This window comes from Danio aesculapii, chromosome 20 (genome assembly GCF_903798145.1).
Source record: "Danio aesculapii chromosome 20, fDanAes4.1, whole genome shotgun sequence".
Taxonomy (NCBI): Eukaryota; Metazoa; Chordata; class Actinopteri; order Cypriniformes; family Danionidae; genus Danio; species Danio aesculapii.
The window spans coordinates 55441416-55462860 of record NC_079454.1 but is presented as its reverse complement, the minus strand read 5'-3'; the positions used below and the strand labels follow the sequence as shown (position 1 = coordinate 55462860).

The window sequence follows — 21445 nt, the reverse complement described above, 5'->3', positions numbered from 1 at the left end:
TCCACTGAAACCGGCGTTTGGCATCGGCAGGAGCGAGCGGAGGTTTGGGTCATGTATATTGACCCAGTGGAGCTCCAGACCAACAGTTCTGCTGGACACAGGAGAGTGGAGCTGCACATGTCATCCTGCAGTGAGTGGATCAGCTGTGCTCTGATGTGTTCTGGGTAAATCTGGGTTATCAGCCGGACGTCTCTTTCAGACAGCTTCCTCTGGCCTCCACAGCTCCTCCTGCTGGATGTGCTTCCTCTTCTTCTTCTTGGTGGTCTGCTGACATTACTCTGGACACGGTGGCTCTCGATCATCACACACACTCGTTGTCTCTCTCACAGACACACAGCAACACTCTGTCCTCTCCTGAACTCTGCTGTGTCCCCATAATGCTGTGTTGTGTGCAGTATTATCAGCAGAACTGTGCTGCTCCTCTGCTGATTGAGCCTTCACACTCTGATCATCTGCTGGATGAAGATCAGTGAAGAGTGACCAGCAGGAGGAGACATGCAGACAGAGCAGCGACAACACTACACTGACCACAGCTTCACTCTACAAACCCTGTGTGTGTGTGTGTGTGTGTGTGTGTGTGCGTGTGCGTGTGTGTGCGTGTGTGTAGACCTTTAGCCAGGTTCAGCAGGATGTATGATGTGCTGTCGTTGTTCTGCAGCTCCTGCAGGATTGTGGGTGTCTGAGCTGCAGCTGGAGACTGAAGCTGCACCAGCACTGGACTGCGCTCCGGACACAAGTCTGACAGCGGCGGGGACGCAGCATGACTGAGAGCGCTCTCTAATACACACACACACACAGCGGAAAAAGAAAAAACATAAGCAAAAAATGTCAGGGCATAATGAGAATATTAAACATACACTCTGTCCAGCAGCCTCTAATGCTCAACATGAAGGAATTGTGTTTGCTCTAATCAGACTTGATAGAAACACTTTGATTGACATTCTGTCTTTATGTGTCATCAGAGGGGGAAAGCCCCGCCCACTAGTGCTCATCTCTCCATCTCATTAGCATAAACAGCAGCCCTGAGTGAGAAGCAGCCGTCTGTCCATTATCCATTAGAGTGTTTGAGCTGCTGAAGATAATGTCAGCATAGACTAAGAGGATTCTAGAACAGCAACTAGAGAGAGACAGAAGCATCAAGCACACACTCACACTGAAGCACACCTGAGCAGCATTGACAACACACACACACACACTGCTGTTTTACATCTGTCGCACAGGTGTCAGTAGCTCCACCCTCTTTTTAAATCTCATTTGCATTTAAAGCCACAGTCACCAAAATGCCACAAATAGGATCAAAGCCTGAAAGGGTCAGTTTCAGAGAGGGAGAGAGCATTATCTGTGTGCTATTCTCAGCTCAAACACACACACACACACACACACACACACATATGAGAGAGACAGCAGAGATGCATTTAACTGTGAGTAAAGTGTGCAGTAGTGGTGTAATAATCAGGATAAAGCACATTCAGTCGGTTGTTTGTTCAGAATAGACTCTTCAGTCCTCTATAGGCATGGGCCTGTATAAGACTCTGACAGTATGATAACCTTGTATAAAAATATCAGGGTTTCACGGTATTGTGCTCACTGCTCTAATATATGCTCTTTTTAATTGTCAGGGTAAAAAACAAAACCTTTTTCCCTGTTGAAAACTCTATATTTCTTTTTTTTGAAAGAGTTATGATATATTGGAGCAGTAAACATGTCAGACTAAATAATGGAAATAAATCATTGACTTCTGCTGTCGTCATTAGTTTCAGAAACACTGATTTCATTACAATTTCTTGGATATCTTTTCTGCTGAAGATACTGTTGTCCTAAAAACAAACAAACAAAACACATGTAAATAAAACAATCGTACACATACCTTGTGAACGACATTACAGAGAATTATGGCGGTTGTTAAAACCTTGACTTTTCTAAACCGCAGTATACTGTAAACACGCTTATCGTCCCATGCCTAATCCCCTACAGCAGTGCTGCGCTTCACACCAGCTGCTGATCAACCTGTCAGGCTTTATTCTGAGAGATCAACCTGCTGGATCTGCTTCATTACTAACATATACATGATTAGTAACAGGGCTGCACAGTATGTGGTTTCAGCATGGATATGATAATGTGTGAGTAATGAGTTGAGCAGGAGCTACAGAACACATCTGAGTTAAAGAGTCACGGCTGTGTTTGACCAGAACACACTGAAGGTTTATCATCTGCATGTGTTTTAAAGGCCTGTGACTGAGCATCTCGAGAGAGTTTTAAACACTCAGGCACAAGACATGATGATGTTAGGAGGTGTAACAAACATTTGATTATTTATATTGTTTATATAAAAACAGACTCTTGTTCTAGTCTAAATATCTACACTTCACAATGACGGTGATATATTCCGCTTACCCCACCGGCAGATCATTTAACTTGAGGAAAACACGAGGATTACTTGTTCTGAATGTGAAAACACGAGTGCGATTTAATCTAAGAATGTGGAGATATTTAATCTAGAAACAGAAAAAGAGTCATAAGAGAAGCAGTTTTGTGTTGTGATTCATTCATTTCTGTAGCTGGACCCTGTTGGACTCCAGAAAACTCAACATTCGCAGACAAGTTAAATACAGCAAGATCAGGTTTGTCGGTGATGTGGTGGCGCAGTGGGTAGCACGTTCATTGCACTGTGGCGACCCCAGATAAATAAAGGGACTAAGCTGAATGAATGAATGAATATCAGACTTGTCCACTACGGCACAGCCCTGATCAGTGAAGTGTTGAGCGTGGGCACCTGGCAGCTCCAGCGGCACACAGGAGGGCTTGAGCTCAGCCTCCTCCAGACTCTCACCCAGCGGGATGCAGGCGTTCTGGACAAACTCAACCAACAGCTGAGCGCGCACACACACAGAGAGAGAGAGAGAGAGAGACACTGCTGAATAATGCACAAATCTACAACTATGTTATATATATATTGAAGACAAAATTATTCACAATTGTCTCTCTATCTGAAACGTTTCACAGTATTTCTTCTAATGGAGCCTTTTCCAGGACACATGTAACACTCATCAGCATCTTAAACACTACACAGGCTTTAATAATTAGATTTTTAATGAAAGCGTATAAACATTTATCTGCATTTCTGTATTTATCACATCATCTTTACATCAAACTACAGAAAGCGAATGAGTGTGTGTGTGTGTGTGTGTAGTGCAGTGTGTCTGTGTGCAGGACAGTAAATCTGACATGACTCTCTCTCCTCTGGCCTCACACTATTGTTCTCCTCTTTCTGGAAGTCTTGATAACACCATCCTGGAGTTTCTCTCATTATTTCAGCAGAGAGGAGTGTAGAATGAGGATGTGTTGTGCTGAGTTTACACACTATGACCCGTTCTGCTGCAGAGAAACACACACTTGTGGAAAGCTCTATATTTTTACTCTGGAGAAAGTCTCATTTCTTGGCTTACACAGAATCTGCAGTCTTAGCCCATCCTTTAGTTCATTTATTGACTGGTGTAAATGTGTGTAAATGTATTTTATTACTATATATATTTAATTTCAGGAATATTATTGAATAATATGCAAGTTATTATATTGTTTGTGCACAGTACAGTTTTTAAAGTCCTATTTTCCGTCTTTAAGTTATAAGCGAGATTGCTTTGTTTACCAGGGAGGTGGATCTCAGTGGACTTGCACTGTAAAGCTTATTTTTTATTTCATGTTTTAAGTTAAACTCTCAGTAAATGCACAGATTTTAGACAGAATACTGCACAAAAACACTACAAATGTCTGCAGATTCTATCTGGCCCTAAATAAGTCTCAGTTCAGCTAGAATAAAAGCAGTTTTTAATAGTTTTAAAGCCATGTTAAGCTCAATATTATTATCCTCCTTCAGCAATATTAGTGTTGGATTGTCTCCAGAATAAACCACTGTTATACAATGACTTGCCTAATTACCCTAACTTTACCCTAATTACCCTAGTGAAGCCTTTAAATGTCACTTTAAGCTGAATACTAGTGTCTTGAAGAATATCTAGACTAATATTATTTACTGTCATCATGACAAAGAGAAAATAAATCAGTTATTAGAGATGAGTTATTAACACTGTTATGATCAGAGATGTGTTGGAGAAATCTGCTCTCTGTTAAACATCATATTGGAAATGTTTGTAAAAGAATTGAAATATGTGAGAACTCAGACATCATCTGTGTATATTATGAGGACTGTGGCTAAATGAAGAGTGTGTGTGTGTGTGTGTGTGTGATCATCTGTACCTCAGGTTTGGAGTCCAGCTCATCAGAAAGCATGGAGTCAGCGTCAGGAGATCTGTGGACATCAGAGACCATCAATACACCACCATCATCATCATCATCATCATCAGCAGCTGATCAGTGTGTGTACCGGCTCAGCTGATCATGTGTGCTCCAGTCAGAGAGAGAAGCTGCTGTCCATCCTCACCATCACTGATCAATCCCCACAGCTGAGACCTGATCAGTAATCAATACAGGAGATATCGGTCAGTCCATCTCAGACAACACACACTCACACAAACACTCTTATGCACACAAGCAAAAACACGCTCAAACAAACACATGCATGCATGCGCAAACACACAAACACTCTCACGCACACACAAACTAACACAAACGCATGTGCGTGCTCACACACACTAACACAAAGACAATCGTTCATACACACACACACACACACACACACACAAACAAACATGTGCACACAAACACACAAAGAATAATGCTCATACAAACATGCGCGCGCACACACACACGCACGCACGCACACACACACACACACACATAAACAAACATATGTACACACAAACAAACAAATTTTTCACCCACACACACACACTAACACAAAGACAAACACTCATGCACCCACACACACACTAACACAAAAACATGCAAAAACACACACCTCCACACACACACAAACAAAGACTAACATATGCACGCACACACTCGCACAAACACACAAAGACAAACACTCATGCGCACAAACACACGCAAAAACACACACACTAACAAAAACATGCACACACACACACAAACACACACACACTAACACAAACACACACTCATGCACACACACATGCGCACACACACATACCAACACAAACACACATACTAACACATGCACAACCACACGCACGCGCACAAACACTCATGCACACAAACACATGCAAAAGCACACACTAACACAAACACATGTACACACACACATCCATGCATACACACACTAACATAAACACATGCAAAAACACACACATAACACAAACACATACACACACACTCTCTGTATTGGCTGTGCATTGATCTTATAGTGCTGTTCTCTTCACACACGATCATGAGGATACTGTCATCATCATCATCATCATCATCATCATCATCATCACATCAGCCAGTCAGTCATCACACACACTGATATATTCACAAACACACCTACATCACTGAACACACACACACACACTCAAGTGTCCAATAGCTGATCAGTGTGTTCACTAATACAGAAGGTTTCAGCGCAGAATCACGGAGGTCAACAGTCCAGCAGTGATGTCGAACAGTCTGATCTTCACTGCTGATCTGATCTGTCTGAGCTGTGAGAGCGCATGGAGACGCTGTTCTGCATCACAGATCCTGCATGATGATGTCTACATGAATATGAAGCGTCATCATCTCTCTCGGAGGCCTCTGACAGGCAGTGAAGCGGACTCTCCTCAGTGTGTGAGCCTCCGCTGTGCTGTCTGAGACTCCTCATCACTACAGATCAGTCCGCGCTATCTAGAGCTCAAAGCACCGCCACCCGCTCTCTCTGCTGCACACTAATCTTCACACTCGTCTCTCAGTCATCACATTTATCCCCAGCAGCTGGACTTACCTGCATCGCGGACTCTGAGACACTCTGCAGCACAGATAAACACAAACACAAAGACGTGGAGAGTCACTTCCGGGTGACCGGATGTACTTCCGCTGATACGCTGATCTGAGTAATGACTCGCTGATCGAGCAGAGATGGAGAGGAGATTCATCATGAATGAAACACCGTGATGGGTTTAGCACATGGTTTAGCAGAGACACGGAGCTTCATTTCAGCGGTCAACCGATTAACAGAGTCTTTAAGAAGAATCGGTTCAGAAGAAGGGAGATTCTATTCGAATCACAAGCGGAGTTCTCGATTCTTTTGAACTGAATCTTTCTGAAAGCCAAACTTTTTTTTTTATATATAGATAAAAATAAAGTGTTAATGTGTAAAATATACATTTCAAAGTTATACGCTTAACAGAAATATAAAACAATATTATAAACAGTCTTCATTCAAAATGTGAAGCTTACTTTAATGTATAACATAATATTGCTTCGTAATTGTGAAATGTACTACCCACTTTACTGTTTCCAACACATATTTCACTAACAGTATTTCACTTAAGCTATTTTAACCAAAACAAGCGGCTTTGTTTTGGCTGTCAACTGAATCAGTTCAATTGAGTCGGTTCCAAAGAACGAGAATCAGATATCCTTTTTATTATTATTATTATTATTATTTTTTATTAAAGAGGTAGATCAAATACAGTTACATACATAGACAGAAATAAAACTAATGAAATAAAGTTACATCTTAAAGAGACACAAAGGAAGAATATAAATATAGTTTTTGTTGCTTTTGGATGAAGAGAGTGCTGGATAGTTTCCAAGTATTGGTCTAGATCGATTTTGAACAGATCAAAAAAAGGTTTAGAGCCATTAAACTTGTTTGTGAATATGAAACTTGGCTAATAGAATACATAAATTAATTATATACACTTTTTCATCAAACAATCCAAAGAATATAACTTTAAAAGAAAAGAAAAAGTCACTCATAATACAAGACTGAATAAACATCAACAGATCTGACCAGAATCTGAATCAGATATCCTTACCAGAACCTCGATCGAATCACAAAGCGGCGCTTCGACTCTTTTGAACAGAATCGAACATTTGTTTTACTCGTAATTTACTGCCAATTTCACTGTTTATAACTACATTTTCACAACCATTATTTCACAGATTTGAACAAAATCCCTGATTAACAGAGTCTAGGTTCAAAAGAATAAGAATCAGACATAATTACCGGAGAGTCAATCGAATCAAAAGATCAGTCCTCTCGAGTCATGACTCTTTTGAACAGAATCATTCTGAAAGCCAGTTATATTTATATATACACATTTAAAATGCTTCAATGGCTATAAGACAATATTATAAACATAATTCTTCTCTGTATCCTCTTCTTTCTTTGTAATTGTGAATTTTGCTACCAATTTATTATTGAATTTTCAATGTTTCCACACCAGATTATTCCTCAGCGTGATTTCTGTCAATAAAAACTGATTTATTTTTTTATTTATTTTATAATAAAAGAGAATTCATAATTTAATGAATAACATATATTTTATTTGAGCAAAATAAATGGTTTGATTTATGTAAAATCTGAGTTATTGACACTCAAATATTTATAAAATCTGTTACTAATAACATTATTTTCCTATCATCATATCTGAAATGTAGCTTAGTTGCTACGACATTACACAACACATTTACACAGTTAAATTCTAGGTCACACAGTGGCTCAGCATTTAGCACTGTGGCCTCAGAGTAAGAAGGTCTCTGGTTCGAGTCCCTGCTGGGTCAGTTGGTGTTTCTGTGTGGAGTTTGCATGTTCTCCCTGTGTTGGCGTGGGTTTCCTCCGTGTGCTCCGGTTTCCCCCACAGTCCAAACACATGCGCTATAGGGGAACTGATCAACTAAATTGGCCGTAGTGTATGAGTGTGAATGAGTGTGTATGGGTGTTTCCTAGTACTTTGTTGCAGCTGGAAGGGCATCCAGCTAAAGCATATGCTGGATAAGTTGGCGGTTCATTCCACTGTGGTGACGCCTGATTAATAAAGGCACTAAGCTGAAGGAAGATGAATGAATGAATGATTTATTTGACAGATATGCAGAGACACGTTTGACGTTTGGATTTATTTTAATAACGTTAGGACATGAAAACAGTTGACAGTGTATTATTCAGTAAACCGTCTGACAGATTTAAGAAGCCCAAAAATACAAATAATAATATTAATTAAAAAAGGATAATAAAAAGACACGTAAAAAACAAACAGAGAGTCAGATCATGATGCTGAGCCACAGCTTTGGCTTGTACAGCTGATGAAGGGAGATGTATATGCTGATCTCTTCACGCAGCCATGTAAAAAAGGTCAAACACACAAACACAGAAGCCTTCACAGTTCTGCTCTACACACACTTCAGTCTGTCTCCTCCACAACACTCATTTCACTGTCAATGGCATCTAATAAAAACGTCACACTTATTATTTCACTTACAAAAACAACAACACACAGTCTGCAGAGTGTGTGTGTGTGTGTGTGTGTGCGTGCTCTCTAATTCATAATCTACTTTATTCTGCATCAGCTACAGAAGCATTGGTAAGAGCTGATGGCTAACGCTTCATCAAAACTGTGCTTCTTCTTCATGATTCTTACTGAAATGCTCTGATCAGTGCAAGGCGACGGCGACACGAAAGACCAAACTCTTCCAAATCAATCAAATAAAGGAAATTCTGCTTTTCTTTCTCACATCTTAGAGTCGATGAACACTTATCTTTCATTTCTGCATTCATAAAGGACTCTTTTATAATCACCTGATTGACAGAAGTGTTGGTTTAGTATAAACATGAGGATTATTAAATGCATTTATCTGATTAACTTTTACAAATAAAACAGAATGAATTAATATATACAATTATTATCATTAAAATGTCATCTTAATTCATGGTATTTTAAGTCAGAGGTGTCATGCTCAGTTCCTGGAGAGCCACAGCTCTGCAGAGTTTATCTCCAGCCCTGCTCCAACACACTCACCTGCAGCTTTCAGACAAGCCTAAAGCACTTCATTAGTTTGATCAGGTGTGTTTAATTAGGGTTGGAACTAAACTGCAGAGCTGACAGAGCTGAGATTAACACCTGTGATTTAAGGAATTAATAATTCATACATTTCAGAAATTATTAGATTTTTATTTTTAAATTATTACTTTTTAAATGATTTATATATAATTATTCAGTTATACACACACATATATATGTATAATTTAAAATAAATAAAAATGATTTCTAAATAAAATAAATGATTAAAGATATAAAATGTATTAAATATTCTGATTTATCCTAAACACACTGCTTGAATTTGTGTAGTCCAATTATTAAGTTCTCCTAAAAATGCATGCAAATCAGTGCATATTTAATTCACAATAATTAGTACATATTTTTTTAAATGCTCATTATTTTTGCATTATTTTTCCAGGTTGCTAGTTTAGATCTCATGATCCAGAGTTTTCCTCAGAATTTAAACAATAAATGTGAGAAATGAAGTGAGAATTTTCCTTCTCATTTATTTTTATGCGCGCTGTATTGCACTGTATAAAAGCACAGACACCACACACACACACACTTATAGTCAGTGTATGAAATATGAAAGCTATATTACTATTATTATTATTATTATTATTATTATTAAACACAAGCAATGGTTTTAAATAGACGCAAGAATGCAGCAGCTGCCACTGAAGCTGAGCCATCAGACACAATGAGTGAGACTTCACTGAGTAGAAGGCAAGACGAGAGCAGAATCCTCTTTAACACACACACACACCAAAATAATAAGCACAATTAACACCATTCTTTCTCATATCCATCCCATAATTCAACTTCACCTGCAGAACAAATGCTTAATGTATATTTATATTAATACTCTGCGTTCTGATTGGCTGATGAGCACGCGAGACAGTCCAGACTGCAGATATAATTCATATCTCATTTCAGTTTTTGGTATGCTGATATTTGGAGGGATCTCTGTAAATGGGATGTCTCGAAATGTGATTTCCATTCTGGAAAATGTATGCAAATTAGTGCACGTTTAGCATAATTTGCATATTTAAATCAAACGTTCTCATGTGCTGAGATTGATCAACATTTTCCACCATATTCAGCTGTGGTGTCCTGCCTTAACAGTCCTTAAACAGACCAGATATTTCAATATTTTTACATTTGATTCGATATTGCAGGGAAATGTGAGCTGAAACGGTGAACTTTTAACATGTTTATGAGCAAAAGGTCAGAGTGAGCTGAAAAACGGAAAGAAAATCTGTTTCTGCAGGAATTAAAAAGGCAAAATAGCAACTTTTAGATTTCACAATTAGACTTTCAGTCTCATAATTGCTGAATGTACATGCTGAAATCTGCAAACTGCAATATTATATCAAGAAAATAAAACCGTTGCAAATCTGCAAACTAAATTCAGACTTTTCCCCTCAGATTTAAAGCAAAAGTCATAATCATAAAATCAAAAGCTGCTAATTATTATTATTGTTGTATCCTGTAGCAGCAGGACACTGGATATATCACTTATATATCACCACATTCTATAATCCTAAAACAAACACACATCTCGATCAGCAGGAACAGAAGTTACTCATGTCAATATTTCTGTGCTGTAAGCGGAGAGTCTCAATGCATTGATCCGTAAAGAGAGCGGCGTGTAAACCATTGATGTGCTGAACACAGTTAAGGCAGAAGCTTATTAAAGAGCGATGAACAACCGCAGAGTCTGTTTTTACACCCTCAACATACAGTCACATGTGTAATGCAGAATTATGCATCATAAAGCTGCACTGATTAATCCATGCATAGCAGATCCAGAAATGATTCTGCATTATATTTCTGAATGCATCGCTATTCTCTCTTTCACAGAATGAGAGTTCAGTTTTGAGCAGCAGATGGCGCTGTTTGCTTTAAAACAGCCATACTCTGCTTGCCTTCAATTCCTGACACACACCGCTTAAACCTAAAGGATGCATAACATTATTAAAGGCTTAAGTTTATTACATGACTGCTGAAAGTCAGTGTGTTTACATTAATCTCAGATTACCTTCGTACTTAAATGTTTGCAAACGATGTGGATTATCAGATATATTTGCATGAGTGAATCCCTCTGTGGTGGTTGAAATGTACTGTGAAAATGGTGGCTAAACTGCTGTGGTTATGGTTTGTATGCGTGCAGCACCAGTTCTGGTTATCTACTGCCACCTGCAGGTGTAGAGAGGAACATGCTCTAAGCCTAAAGCGCTATCTGCTGTTTATAAACTAGCCCTGAGTGCCTAGAGCGCCATCTGCGGTTTATAAACTAGCCTAGAGCGCCATCTGCTGTTTATAAACTAGCCTAGAGCACCATCTGCTGTTTATAAACTAGCCTAGAGCACCATCTGCTGTTTATAAACTAGCCTAGAGCACCATCTGCTGTCTAAAACAAACCTAGAGCACCATCTGCTGTCTAAAACTAGCCTAGAGCGCCATCTGCTGTCTAAAACTAGCCTAGAGCGCCATCTGCTGCTTATAAACTAGCCTAGAGCGCCATCTGCTGTTTATAAACTAGCCTAGAGCGCCATCTGCTGTCTAAAACTAGCCTAGAGCGCCATCTGCTGTTTATAAACTAGCCTAGAGCACCATCTGCTGTTTATAAACTAGCCTAGAGCGCCATCTGCTGTTTATAAACTAGCCTAGAGCGTGATCTGCTGTTTATAAACTAGCCTAGAGCACCATCTGCTGTCTAAAACAAACCTAGAGTGCCGTCTGCTGTCTAAAACTAGCCTAGAGCACCATTTTCTGTATATAAACTAGCCTTGAGTGCCATCTGCTCTTTATAAACTAGCCTAGAGCGACATCTGCTGTTTATAAACTAGCCTAGAGCGCCATCTGCTGTTTATAAACTAGCATAGAGCGGCATCTGCTGTTTATAAACTAGCCTAGAGCGCCATCTGCTGTCTAAACCTAGCCTAGAGCGTCATCTGCTGTCTAAAACGAGCCTAGAGCGCCATCTGCTGTTTATAAACTAGCCTTGAGCACCGTCTGCAGTCTAAAACTAGCCTAGAGCGCCATCTGCTGTCTAAAACTAGTCTGGAGCGCCATTTGCTGTTTAAACTAGCCTAGAACGTAGGGATATATCCGTATATTAACAATTATTGCGATATTGATATTCATGATAATATAATTCACACATTGTCATGTTATTTCCGTTTCTTTTATAATGGACACTAGAGGGCACACTTGTGCATAAGGGGCCATTCACATAATGCATCTTTTGTGCTAACAACCCGTTATTTCCAATGACACGCATGTGCTTTCCAGGCACACAGAGTTGAAAACATCTCAACTTTTCAGAATGCCGCACCGCAAATCATGTAACAAGATCAATCATTGTGATGATCAGCTTCATACTTAATATACACATTTCGGTGGACTAATTACTTCAGACAAACACAGAACACCCAAAATGAATAAGCACTGCAGTGTTTATTCAGAAATTAATCTGGTATCAGAGCTGCAGCAGTGTTTTGTTTGTCCTCCTATGTACAACAACAAAGGAGCGCGAGCGTAAAGAAAGTTGTGATAAGTGAACGGCCCCCAACTCATTACTTTAACAACTCAACAGAAGTTATTAAATGAATTTAAAGTCTAAAGTTGAACCTGGAGTCGCATACTTCACTGTACTGTATGCGAAAGACAGTATGTGAGCTGAGCAGTGTGTCAAAATTCAGAGTATTGTAAAAACAGTATGTGAGAAGTTCCCGGATGACCTACTTCTTCCAGCGAGATTCTGAAGTGCGCATACAATGAACGTTAAAATATCCCATGATGCACCATGTGAGAATTCATGAAAGTGAGTGAAGCGATACAACTGACGCGGGGAGGTCATGTGATCATGACATATGGCGAATTCATTCATACTATATAGAAGACACTTTTAACAGTTGTGTAGTAAACTCAAATTAAAATGTAGTCCCTATATTAGTAAATATGTGAATCAATCTGTAAACAGACTCATAAATGCACTAATGTACTGCACACATGCTACTGTAATAAATCATTGCACAAACTGATTGTCGGTTTTATCATTATTATGCTGTTATATTATTATTTTGCGAACGATATCGGCCATCTATACTAGAACACCAATCTAAAGAGAATCACGATGCATTCAGAAACATCTCAGAATCTATCCAGGAGTCGCATTCATGGACGTACACTGTAAAAATGCTCCTCTCTCTTACAGTTTTGTCTGGTTTCTAGTCCAGATATCTACAAACTCTTAAAACAAGAAGCCTTTTCTAGACAAGCAGAAACTATAGTCTTGTTTTCAGAAGTAACGAGTCAACTGAAGTGAGTTTCTCCTTAAAACAAGCAGAATAATGTGACAATGGGGGATGCAGAATAATGGTGTTATTACTTTGAAATATGAGTATTCTCTTCCCCCATTGGCAGATCATTTTGCTTGTCTAAACTAAAAACTCATTTCTAGAAACAATATTTCTTCCTCCTCAATAAAACACTTCTAGATTGAGTCATTTGTACATATTTAGCCAAGACACAAGACCAACCGTCATCCTCATCTCTCTCACTTCATCATGATGATGATGTGTGGCTCTGCATGTCCGTCTGCAGCCGGCTCCAGATCTCGGCGTCCCCCGTCTGCAGCGCCTCCAGAAACAGCTCTGTGTGTTTGCGCAGGCGCTCCAGCTCCGTCTGCGTGCGCCGGTTTTGCCGGATTAGCTCTTTGGTGCGCAGCGTGATGTCCAGCAGACCGGATTTACTCAGGATGTTGTAGGTGTTGCAGAAACGTTTGGTTTTACTTTCCGTATCGCAGCGCGGTGATAGTGCTAGCATGGATTGAGCTGCTAGCGTGCATTCTGTAGATTCAGATGCTAGTGTGTGCTCTGTGGATTGAGATGCTAGCGTGCATTCTGTGGTTTGAGATGCTAGCATGCATTCTGTGTCTTTAGCGCCATCTGCAGGCGTGTTTTGTGGATGTACAGAAGTAATCGGTGGTGTTGCGTCCGTTTGCTTGTGTTCGGTGGGATTGGAAGCAGAGCTCCTGATGGAGGAAGTGGAGCTAGAGCTGGACACAGAGCTGCTAGTGGAGCTCTTGTGTGGATGAGGAGCGATTCTAGCGTATGATTTGAGGATGGGCAGGTATTTCTTGTGGCGCCGGCGTTTGGTGATTTGGGTTTTGGGTGTGGTTGAGCTTCTCTGCGGGACCACGGGCTGGAGGAACACCACCTGCGGTTGCTGGAGGACCTCCACCGCTGGACTGAACCATGGCTTCAATGATGCAGAGCTTTCAGAAGGCTGCAATCACACATGCATATTCAGATTAGACCAGAATAATCATGCATATTCAGATTAGACCAGTATAATCATGCATATTCAGATTAGACCAGAATAATAATGCATATTCAGATTAGACCAGAATAATAATGCATATTCAGATTAGACCAGAATAATAATGCATATTCAGATTAGATGAGAATAATCATGCATATTCAGATTAGACCAGAATAATAATGCATATTCAGATTAGACCAGAATAATAATGCATATTCAGATTAGACCAGAATAATCATGCATATTCAGATTAGACCAGAATAATAATGCATATTCAGATTAGACCAGAATAATAATGCATATTCAGATTAGACCAGAATAATAATGCATATTCAGATTAGACGAGAATAATCATGCATATTCAGATTAGACCAGAATAATAATGCATATTCAGATTAGACCAGAATAATAATGCATATTCAGATTAGACCAGAATAATAATGCATATTCAGATTAGACTAGAATAATCATGCATATTCAGATTAGACCAGAATAATAATGCATATTCAGATTAGACCAGAATAATAACGCATATTCAGATTAGACGAGAATAATCATGCATATTCAGATTAGATGTAAATAATAAAAATGCATATTCAGATTAGACGAGAATAATCATGCATATTCAGATTAGATGTAAATAATAAAAATGCATATTCAGATTAGACCAGAATAATCATGCATATTCAGATTAGACGAGAATAATCATGCATATTCAGATTAGACCAGAATAATAATGCATATTCAGATTAGACCAGAATAATAATGCATATTCAGATTAGACCAGAATAATAATGCATATTCAGATTAGACGAGAATAATCATGCATATTCAGATTAGACCAGAATAATAATGCATATTCAGATTAGACCAGAATAATAATGCATATTCAGATTAGACCAGAATAATAATGCATATTCAGATTAGACTAGAATAATCATGCATATTCAGATTAGACCAGAATAATAATGCATATTCAGATTAGACCAGAATAATAACGCATATTCAGATTAGACGAGAATAATCATGCATATTCAGATTAGATGTAAATAATAAAAATGCATATTCAGATTAGACCAGAATAATCATGCATATTCAGATTAGACGAGAATAATCATGCATATTCAGATTAGATGTAAATAATAAAAATGCATATTCAGATTAGACGAGAATAATCATGCATATTCAGATTAGATGTAAATAATAAAAATGCATATTCAGATTAGACCAGAATAATCATGCATATTCAGATTAGACGAGAATAATCATGCATATTCAGATTAGATGTAAATAATAAAAATGCATATTCAGATTAGACGAGAATAATCATGCATATTCAGATTAGACCAGAATAATCATGCATATTCAGATTAGACCAGAATAATCATGCATATTCAGATTAGACCAGAATAATAATGCATATTCAGATTAGATGTAAATAATAAAAATGCATATTCAGATTAGACGAGAATAATCATGCATATTCAGATTAGACCAGAATAATAATGCATATTCAGATTAGACCAGAATAATCATGCATATTCAGATTAGATGTAAATAATAAAAATGCATATTCAGAATTGACGAGAATAATCATGCATATTCAGATTAGACCAGAATAATCATGCATATTCAGATTAGACCAGAATAATAATGCATATTCAGATTAGATGTGAATATGAATGCATATTCAGATTAGATGTGAATAATAATGCATATTCAGATTAGACCAGAATAATAATGCATATTCAGATTAGATGTGAATAATAATGCATATTCAGATTAGACCAGAATAATAATGCATATTCAGATTAGACCAGAATAATAATGCATATTCAGATTAGACCAGAATAATAATGCATATTCAGATTAGACCAGAATAATAATGCATATTCAGATTAGACGAGAATGATAATGCATATTCAGATTAGACTTGAATAATGCATATTCAGATTATGTGAATATTATTGAATATTCAGATTAGACATGAAAATTAAATCATATTCAAATCAGATGAGAATAATAATGCATATTCAGATTAAATGTGAATAATAATGCATAATCAGATTATATGTGAATATTATTGCATATTCAGATTAGATGTAGATAACACATATAATAAACACACATTAATAATAATGTATATTCAGATTAGACATTCATATTAATGTATATTCAGATTGCACATGAATTATAACACATATCCAGATTATACATGAATAATAACATATTCAGATCAATATAATAATGCATATTCAGATTAGACATGAATAATAATCAGTCTGACCAATATCAAAGAAACTTCCACTGGATCCTAGGCTTTTTAATCTGGGAATATATTATCCTGCCAAACCTCCATTATGAAAAAAGTAACCCGTTGACATGTATTTTACAGGCTAAATGAATAATTAGCATTTAATGAGCTGTACACACAGCAAGTGTTTTTCAGCCACAGATGAACTTCAAGTGAAAGATTAACGTGACTATTTTCAATGTCATAAAGTTTCTTTTACAGCATCAATAATGTACATTAATTACAATATAATCATTTAAACAGTCTTCAGCATTACTTTAGTTGTTCAAGTGTTAAATGAACAAGAGAACACTGAAAAGTTTGGATTTGAAATTGACCCCTAAAACAGCCGTTGTACCCTAAATATGTACAGCCTTCATCAGTAAATGAACAAACAGAACATTGTTGGGTGATTTTATAAAACACGTCATCAATCTTCATCATAAAAACAACATTATTACTGTTGTTAAACTGTCATGAGTGATTTTAACCTGTAAGTCAACAGAAAGCTCAATTATACCAGAAAAACACTGATCATCTGTTTATTTTAAAGTGATCATCATGAAAAGAAATGATCTGAAAATAGTTTCTAATAAAAATAGCATTTCTCAAGAGAAACATTATTTAGCAACACTCAATGGCAGTACAGCGTGTTCTCCCAGTGGGATGAAGGCGTGACGCTCACCTGTTTGAGAACAACATTGTTCATGATGATCATTGGCTGCAGGCCCTGCAGAGCTCCGCCCACCACTGCAGTGAGCTGCGATGCATGCGGTCGAGAATCATCATCTGCATCTGTCTGATCCACTGCACTGCTGTCTGTAACACACACACACACACACACATGCATGCACACAAATACAAACACACACACAAACAGATGCACAGACAACACACATACCCAAACATACACACACGCATGCACAAATACACAGAAACAACACATTTACACGCGCACACACGCAGACACACACAGACACCCACAGAGATAGAGTCAGCTACAGTGCTTGACCATCGGAGAGTGGTGAGATGCAGTAACACACACCTGAGAAGCCTGAATCTCTCTCAGAGTCCCTCTTGGACTTCTCCATCCGTCTGTTTTTAAATCTGCCCATCGCCCTCAGGTGTGCTTCACCCTTCATCCTCCTCCTCTGAACCGGCCTGAACACCTGAACATCAACAGAACGAGCCCAATAACAATGACACTTCTGAACTCTCAGAACACAATCCTCATCATAACCCATTTCAGATGTGGAACTTCAGGACAGCTGTTGGTTTAGCTCACCAGAGATTCAATAATGTAACCTTATCATACAGCGTTACTAGGAGGATTACAACAGAATTACTAATAATCATGTCTTGTTTATTAGTAGAGAATATACAGAATTAGAGCAGTATAGAGTATAACCAGTTAGGAAGAAAATTATGTATCTTTTAAAATCCCACAACTATAGCACTTTATAGTAAATACTGTAGTATTTTAACCATACTATAGTAAAGTACCTGAATTAATCTGTTGTGTTGATACTACAGTTGCTATGGTAACACAACAACTACAGTGTTTAATCTGTTGTGTTGATTCTACAGCTGCTACGGTAACACAACAACTACAGTGTTTAATCTGTTGTGGTGACTCTACAGTTACTATGGTAACAAAAACTACAGTGTTTAATCTTTTGTGTTGACTCTACAGTTACTATGGTAACAAAAATTACAGTGTTCAATCTGTTGTGTTGACTCTACAGTTACTATGGTAACACAACGACTACAGTGTTTAATCTGTTGTGTTGACTCTACAGTTACTATGGTAACACAACAACTACAGTGTTTAATCTTTTGTGTTGACTCTACAGTTACTATGGTAACAAAAACTACAGTGTTTAATCTGTTGTGTTGACTCTACAGTTGCTATGGTAACAAAAACTACAGTGTTCAATCTGTTGTGTTGACTCTACAGTTACTATGGTAACACAACGACTACAGTGTTTAATCTGTTGTGGTGACTATACAGTTGCTATGGTAACACAACAACTACAGTGTTTAATCTGTTGTGTTGACTCTACAGTTGCTATGGTAACACAACAACTACAGTGTTTAATCTGTTGTGGTGATTCTACAGTTCCTATGGTAACACAACAACTGCAGTGTTTAATCTGTTGTGGTGACTCTACAGTTCCTATGGTAACACAACAACTGCAGTGTTTAATCTGTTGTGGTGACTCTACAGTTCCTATGGTAACACAACAACTGCAGTGTTTAATCTGTTGTGGTGACTCTACAGTTCCTATGGTAACACAACAACTGCAGTGTTTAATCTGTTGTGGTGACTCTACAGTTCCTATGGTAACACAACAACTGCAGTGTTTAATCTGTTGTGGTGATTCTACAGTTGCTATGGTAACACAACAACTACAGTGTTTAATCTGTTGTGGCGATTCTACAGTCGCTATGGTAACACAACAACTACGGTGTTTAATATGTTGTGGTGATTCTACAGTTGCTATGGTAACACAACAACTAGAGTATTTAATCTGTTGCGGTGATTTTACAGTTGCTATGGTAACAACAACTATCGTAATTGATCTGTTGTGGTGATTCTACAGTTGCTATGGTAAAACAATAACTATAGTATATAATCTGTTGTGGCGATTCTACAGTTGCTATGGTAACAACAACTATAGCGATTGACCTGTTGTGGTGTTTACAGTTGCTATGGTAACAACAACAACAACATCTATAGTAATATAAATAATTGAGCAAGTTTTCATCATCTGTAGGGTATATTATACTACAACACTCCACTGTTTACTGTATTACAACTAAATCATCCCTCAGTATTGATTACAGTTGATCAGTTCACTTGTTAACATTACAGTATGCTGCAGCCTTCATTAACACAGAGCTGTAAATATTATGATAAACACAGTATAACAGACCTGACTGTATAATGGTTCAAGAAATAGTGAACCCTAAACTAAATGTCAGGCGGTTTCATATTTCAAAGAGATATCCGCAATTATACCACACACAAAAACAAAGATGATTTTTACCGCACAAATAATAAATATTATAATTAGATATAGAGAATAATTAGAGAACTCTTCAGTTTATTTCATCGTTGTGTATATTGACGTTCCGGTGTAGTGACGTCATCAGGCCGAGCCGCGGCGTAAACCAGCTGACCCATTTAACGTTAATCTCCAGCGTCTCTGATCGTCAGCTGTCAAAGGTCTTATCGGGCAATACTATGGATTGATATTTACCCGTGCTTGATGTTTATATCAGCGTTTCATATCAATATCCCATATTTAAACTCCAGACATGGCGGTGCAGACTAAAGCAAAGCAGTAGCAGCCATCAGAACTGCAGCTCAACCACGTGAAAAGCAGATGAGAATCGCGCACTATTCATCCACACACACTCACACACACACACTGATTTACTGATGTATGTATTATTAGTGTATTTATTTGAGTGCAGAGCCAGCTTACGTGTGAGCGCTGATGACCGACAGCTCATCCGGAGGGAATCCCGGTGAATGACGACTCAAAACCCGGTATATCCGCGCTCCTCCACAAACCCGGTCAGTGTAATCGATCACAGCGGCGATTATCACCGTTTTTACCGTTTATTTGGTTCGTCGCGTCGGTCAGACGCCCTGCTCAAACCCGTCACGCAAAACACGCTCACAGCCACGTGATTGACTCTTGAGCTCATCCAATCACAAACTACCAAACCTTCAGATTGACTAATCGCATCACAGGAGGCGGTGCTTACCGCAGTTCCGTTGTATAGATGGAAACGCATGCGCTTTTGACTGATTCCTTTTATGGAAACGCAGGGCGGGTCTGTCGACGGAAAAGTGTTTGCGTCATTCTCATTCTCGTCTCTGATTGGCTGGAGCTGGAGCACTGAGCTATAAAACGTGACTGTCGGGTGACGTGAGAAGAGTGTTGAGCACACTCATTATGTAACACTGATATGACCTCATGTAACCCGCATTACATTGATATTATTTTATTAGTAAGTTTAATGAATAGTTCTCACATATATACATTATATTTAAAGATTATACATTAAATTATGTCTATGTTCTTGTGTTGTTTTTGTAAGAAGTCTAAAACTATTCCTAATTCAGTTCTCTGCTGTAATTACACTCAACTATAATGTATCCTTTTTAAAATAACTCATTATATGGATTGTGAGGTCTGGACTATATATACATGGACATGTATAACTAATGTTATTATTCATTCATTCATTTCCTTTTCGGCTTAGTCCCTTTATTAATCAGGGGTTGCCACAGCGGAATGAATCGCCAACTTATCCAGCATATGTTTTACACAGCGGATGCCCTTTCAGCTGCAATGCAGCACTGGGAAACACCCATACACTCTTGCATTCTCACACATACACAATGGCTTATTTAATTCCCCTATAGCGCATGTGTTTGGACTGTGGAGGAACCCGAAGCACCCAGAGGAAACCCACACCAACATGGGGAGAACATGCAAACTCCACACAGAAACACCAACTGATTTAGCCGGGACTTGAACCAGAGACCTTGCTGTGAGGTGATCGTGCTACCCACTGCGCCACTGTGACCCCCTTAATGTTATTATGCTATTTGGAAAGTATCACATTTATAAAACCAAATGTAAATTAAACTGTAAATTGTAAAGCTCTTAAGACATCTCCGCTGCTTAAAAAACACTTAGTGTATGTAAATAAGATATCTGTATTTATTTGATTGTAAAATGGTTCTGTATAACTCTTATTATATCATAAAAATACCTTGTATAAGCCTGATCTGTACTGATTAAAACTAATATAACATTAAGAACTCACTGATGAGTAAGTAATCAAACACCTCTGTGATAATGTGAGTTTATTGTTTTATTTAAAT

The 21445-nt window shown here is 38.2% G+C and overlaps 2 protein-coding genes across 2 annotated transcripts in view; both read right to left on the bottom strand.

Moving 5' to 3' along the window:
- znf410 (zinc finger protein 410) overlaps positions 1-5970 on the bottom strand; it is a 19333-nt gene extending 13363 nt beyond the window's left edge. The window contains exons 1-5 of the mRNA XM_056480868.1: positions 5876-5970; positions 4382-4467; positions 4255-4306; positions 2774-2870; positions 610-777 (exon numbers count right to left, since the gene is read on the bottom strand). Of these exons, the coding sequence (XP_056336843.1) occupies positions 610-777; positions 2774-2870; positions 4255-4287 (298 nt within the window). The 5' untranslated portion in view covers positions 4288-4306; positions 4382-4467; positions 5876-5970. The remainder of the gene's footprint in view (positions 1-609; positions 778-2773; positions 2871-4254; positions 4307-4381; positions 4468-5875) is intronic.
- A 2010-nt stretch (positions 5971-7980) lies between these two features.
- On the bottom strand, positions 7981-20298 carry cipcb (CLOCK-interacting pacemaker b). The gene is made up of 4 exons (XM_056481235.1): positions 20031-20298; positions 17585-17708; positions 17225-17358; positions 7981-14210 (listed from the first exon to the last, which is right to left on the bottom strand). The coding sequence occupies exons 2-4, from the start codon at positions 17679-17681 to the stop codon at positions 13488-13490; spliced, it is 954 nt and encodes a 317-aa protein (XP_056337210.1). The 5' UTR covers positions 17682-17708; positions 20031-20298; the 3' UTR covers positions 7981-13487.
- Positions 20299-21445: the final 1147 nt, after the last annotated feature.

What these genes read in the sequence shown, in the direction of transcription:
- cipcb (XM_056481235.1), bottom strand. Translation starts at nt 17,681, where the DNA reads ATGAAGGGTGAAGCACACCTGAGGGCGATGGGCAGATTTAAAAACAGA. An exon ending in GAGAGATTCAGGCTTCTCAG is followed by an intron (nt 17,359 to 17,584) that starts GTGTGTGTTACT and finishes TGTGTGTTACAG; the next exon opens with ACAGCAGTGCAGTGGATCAG. An exon ending in ACAATGTTGTTCTCAAACAG is followed by an intron (nt 14,211 to 17,224) that starts GTGAGCGTCACG and finishes GTGTGATTGCAG; the next exon opens with CCTTCTGAAAGCTCTGCATC.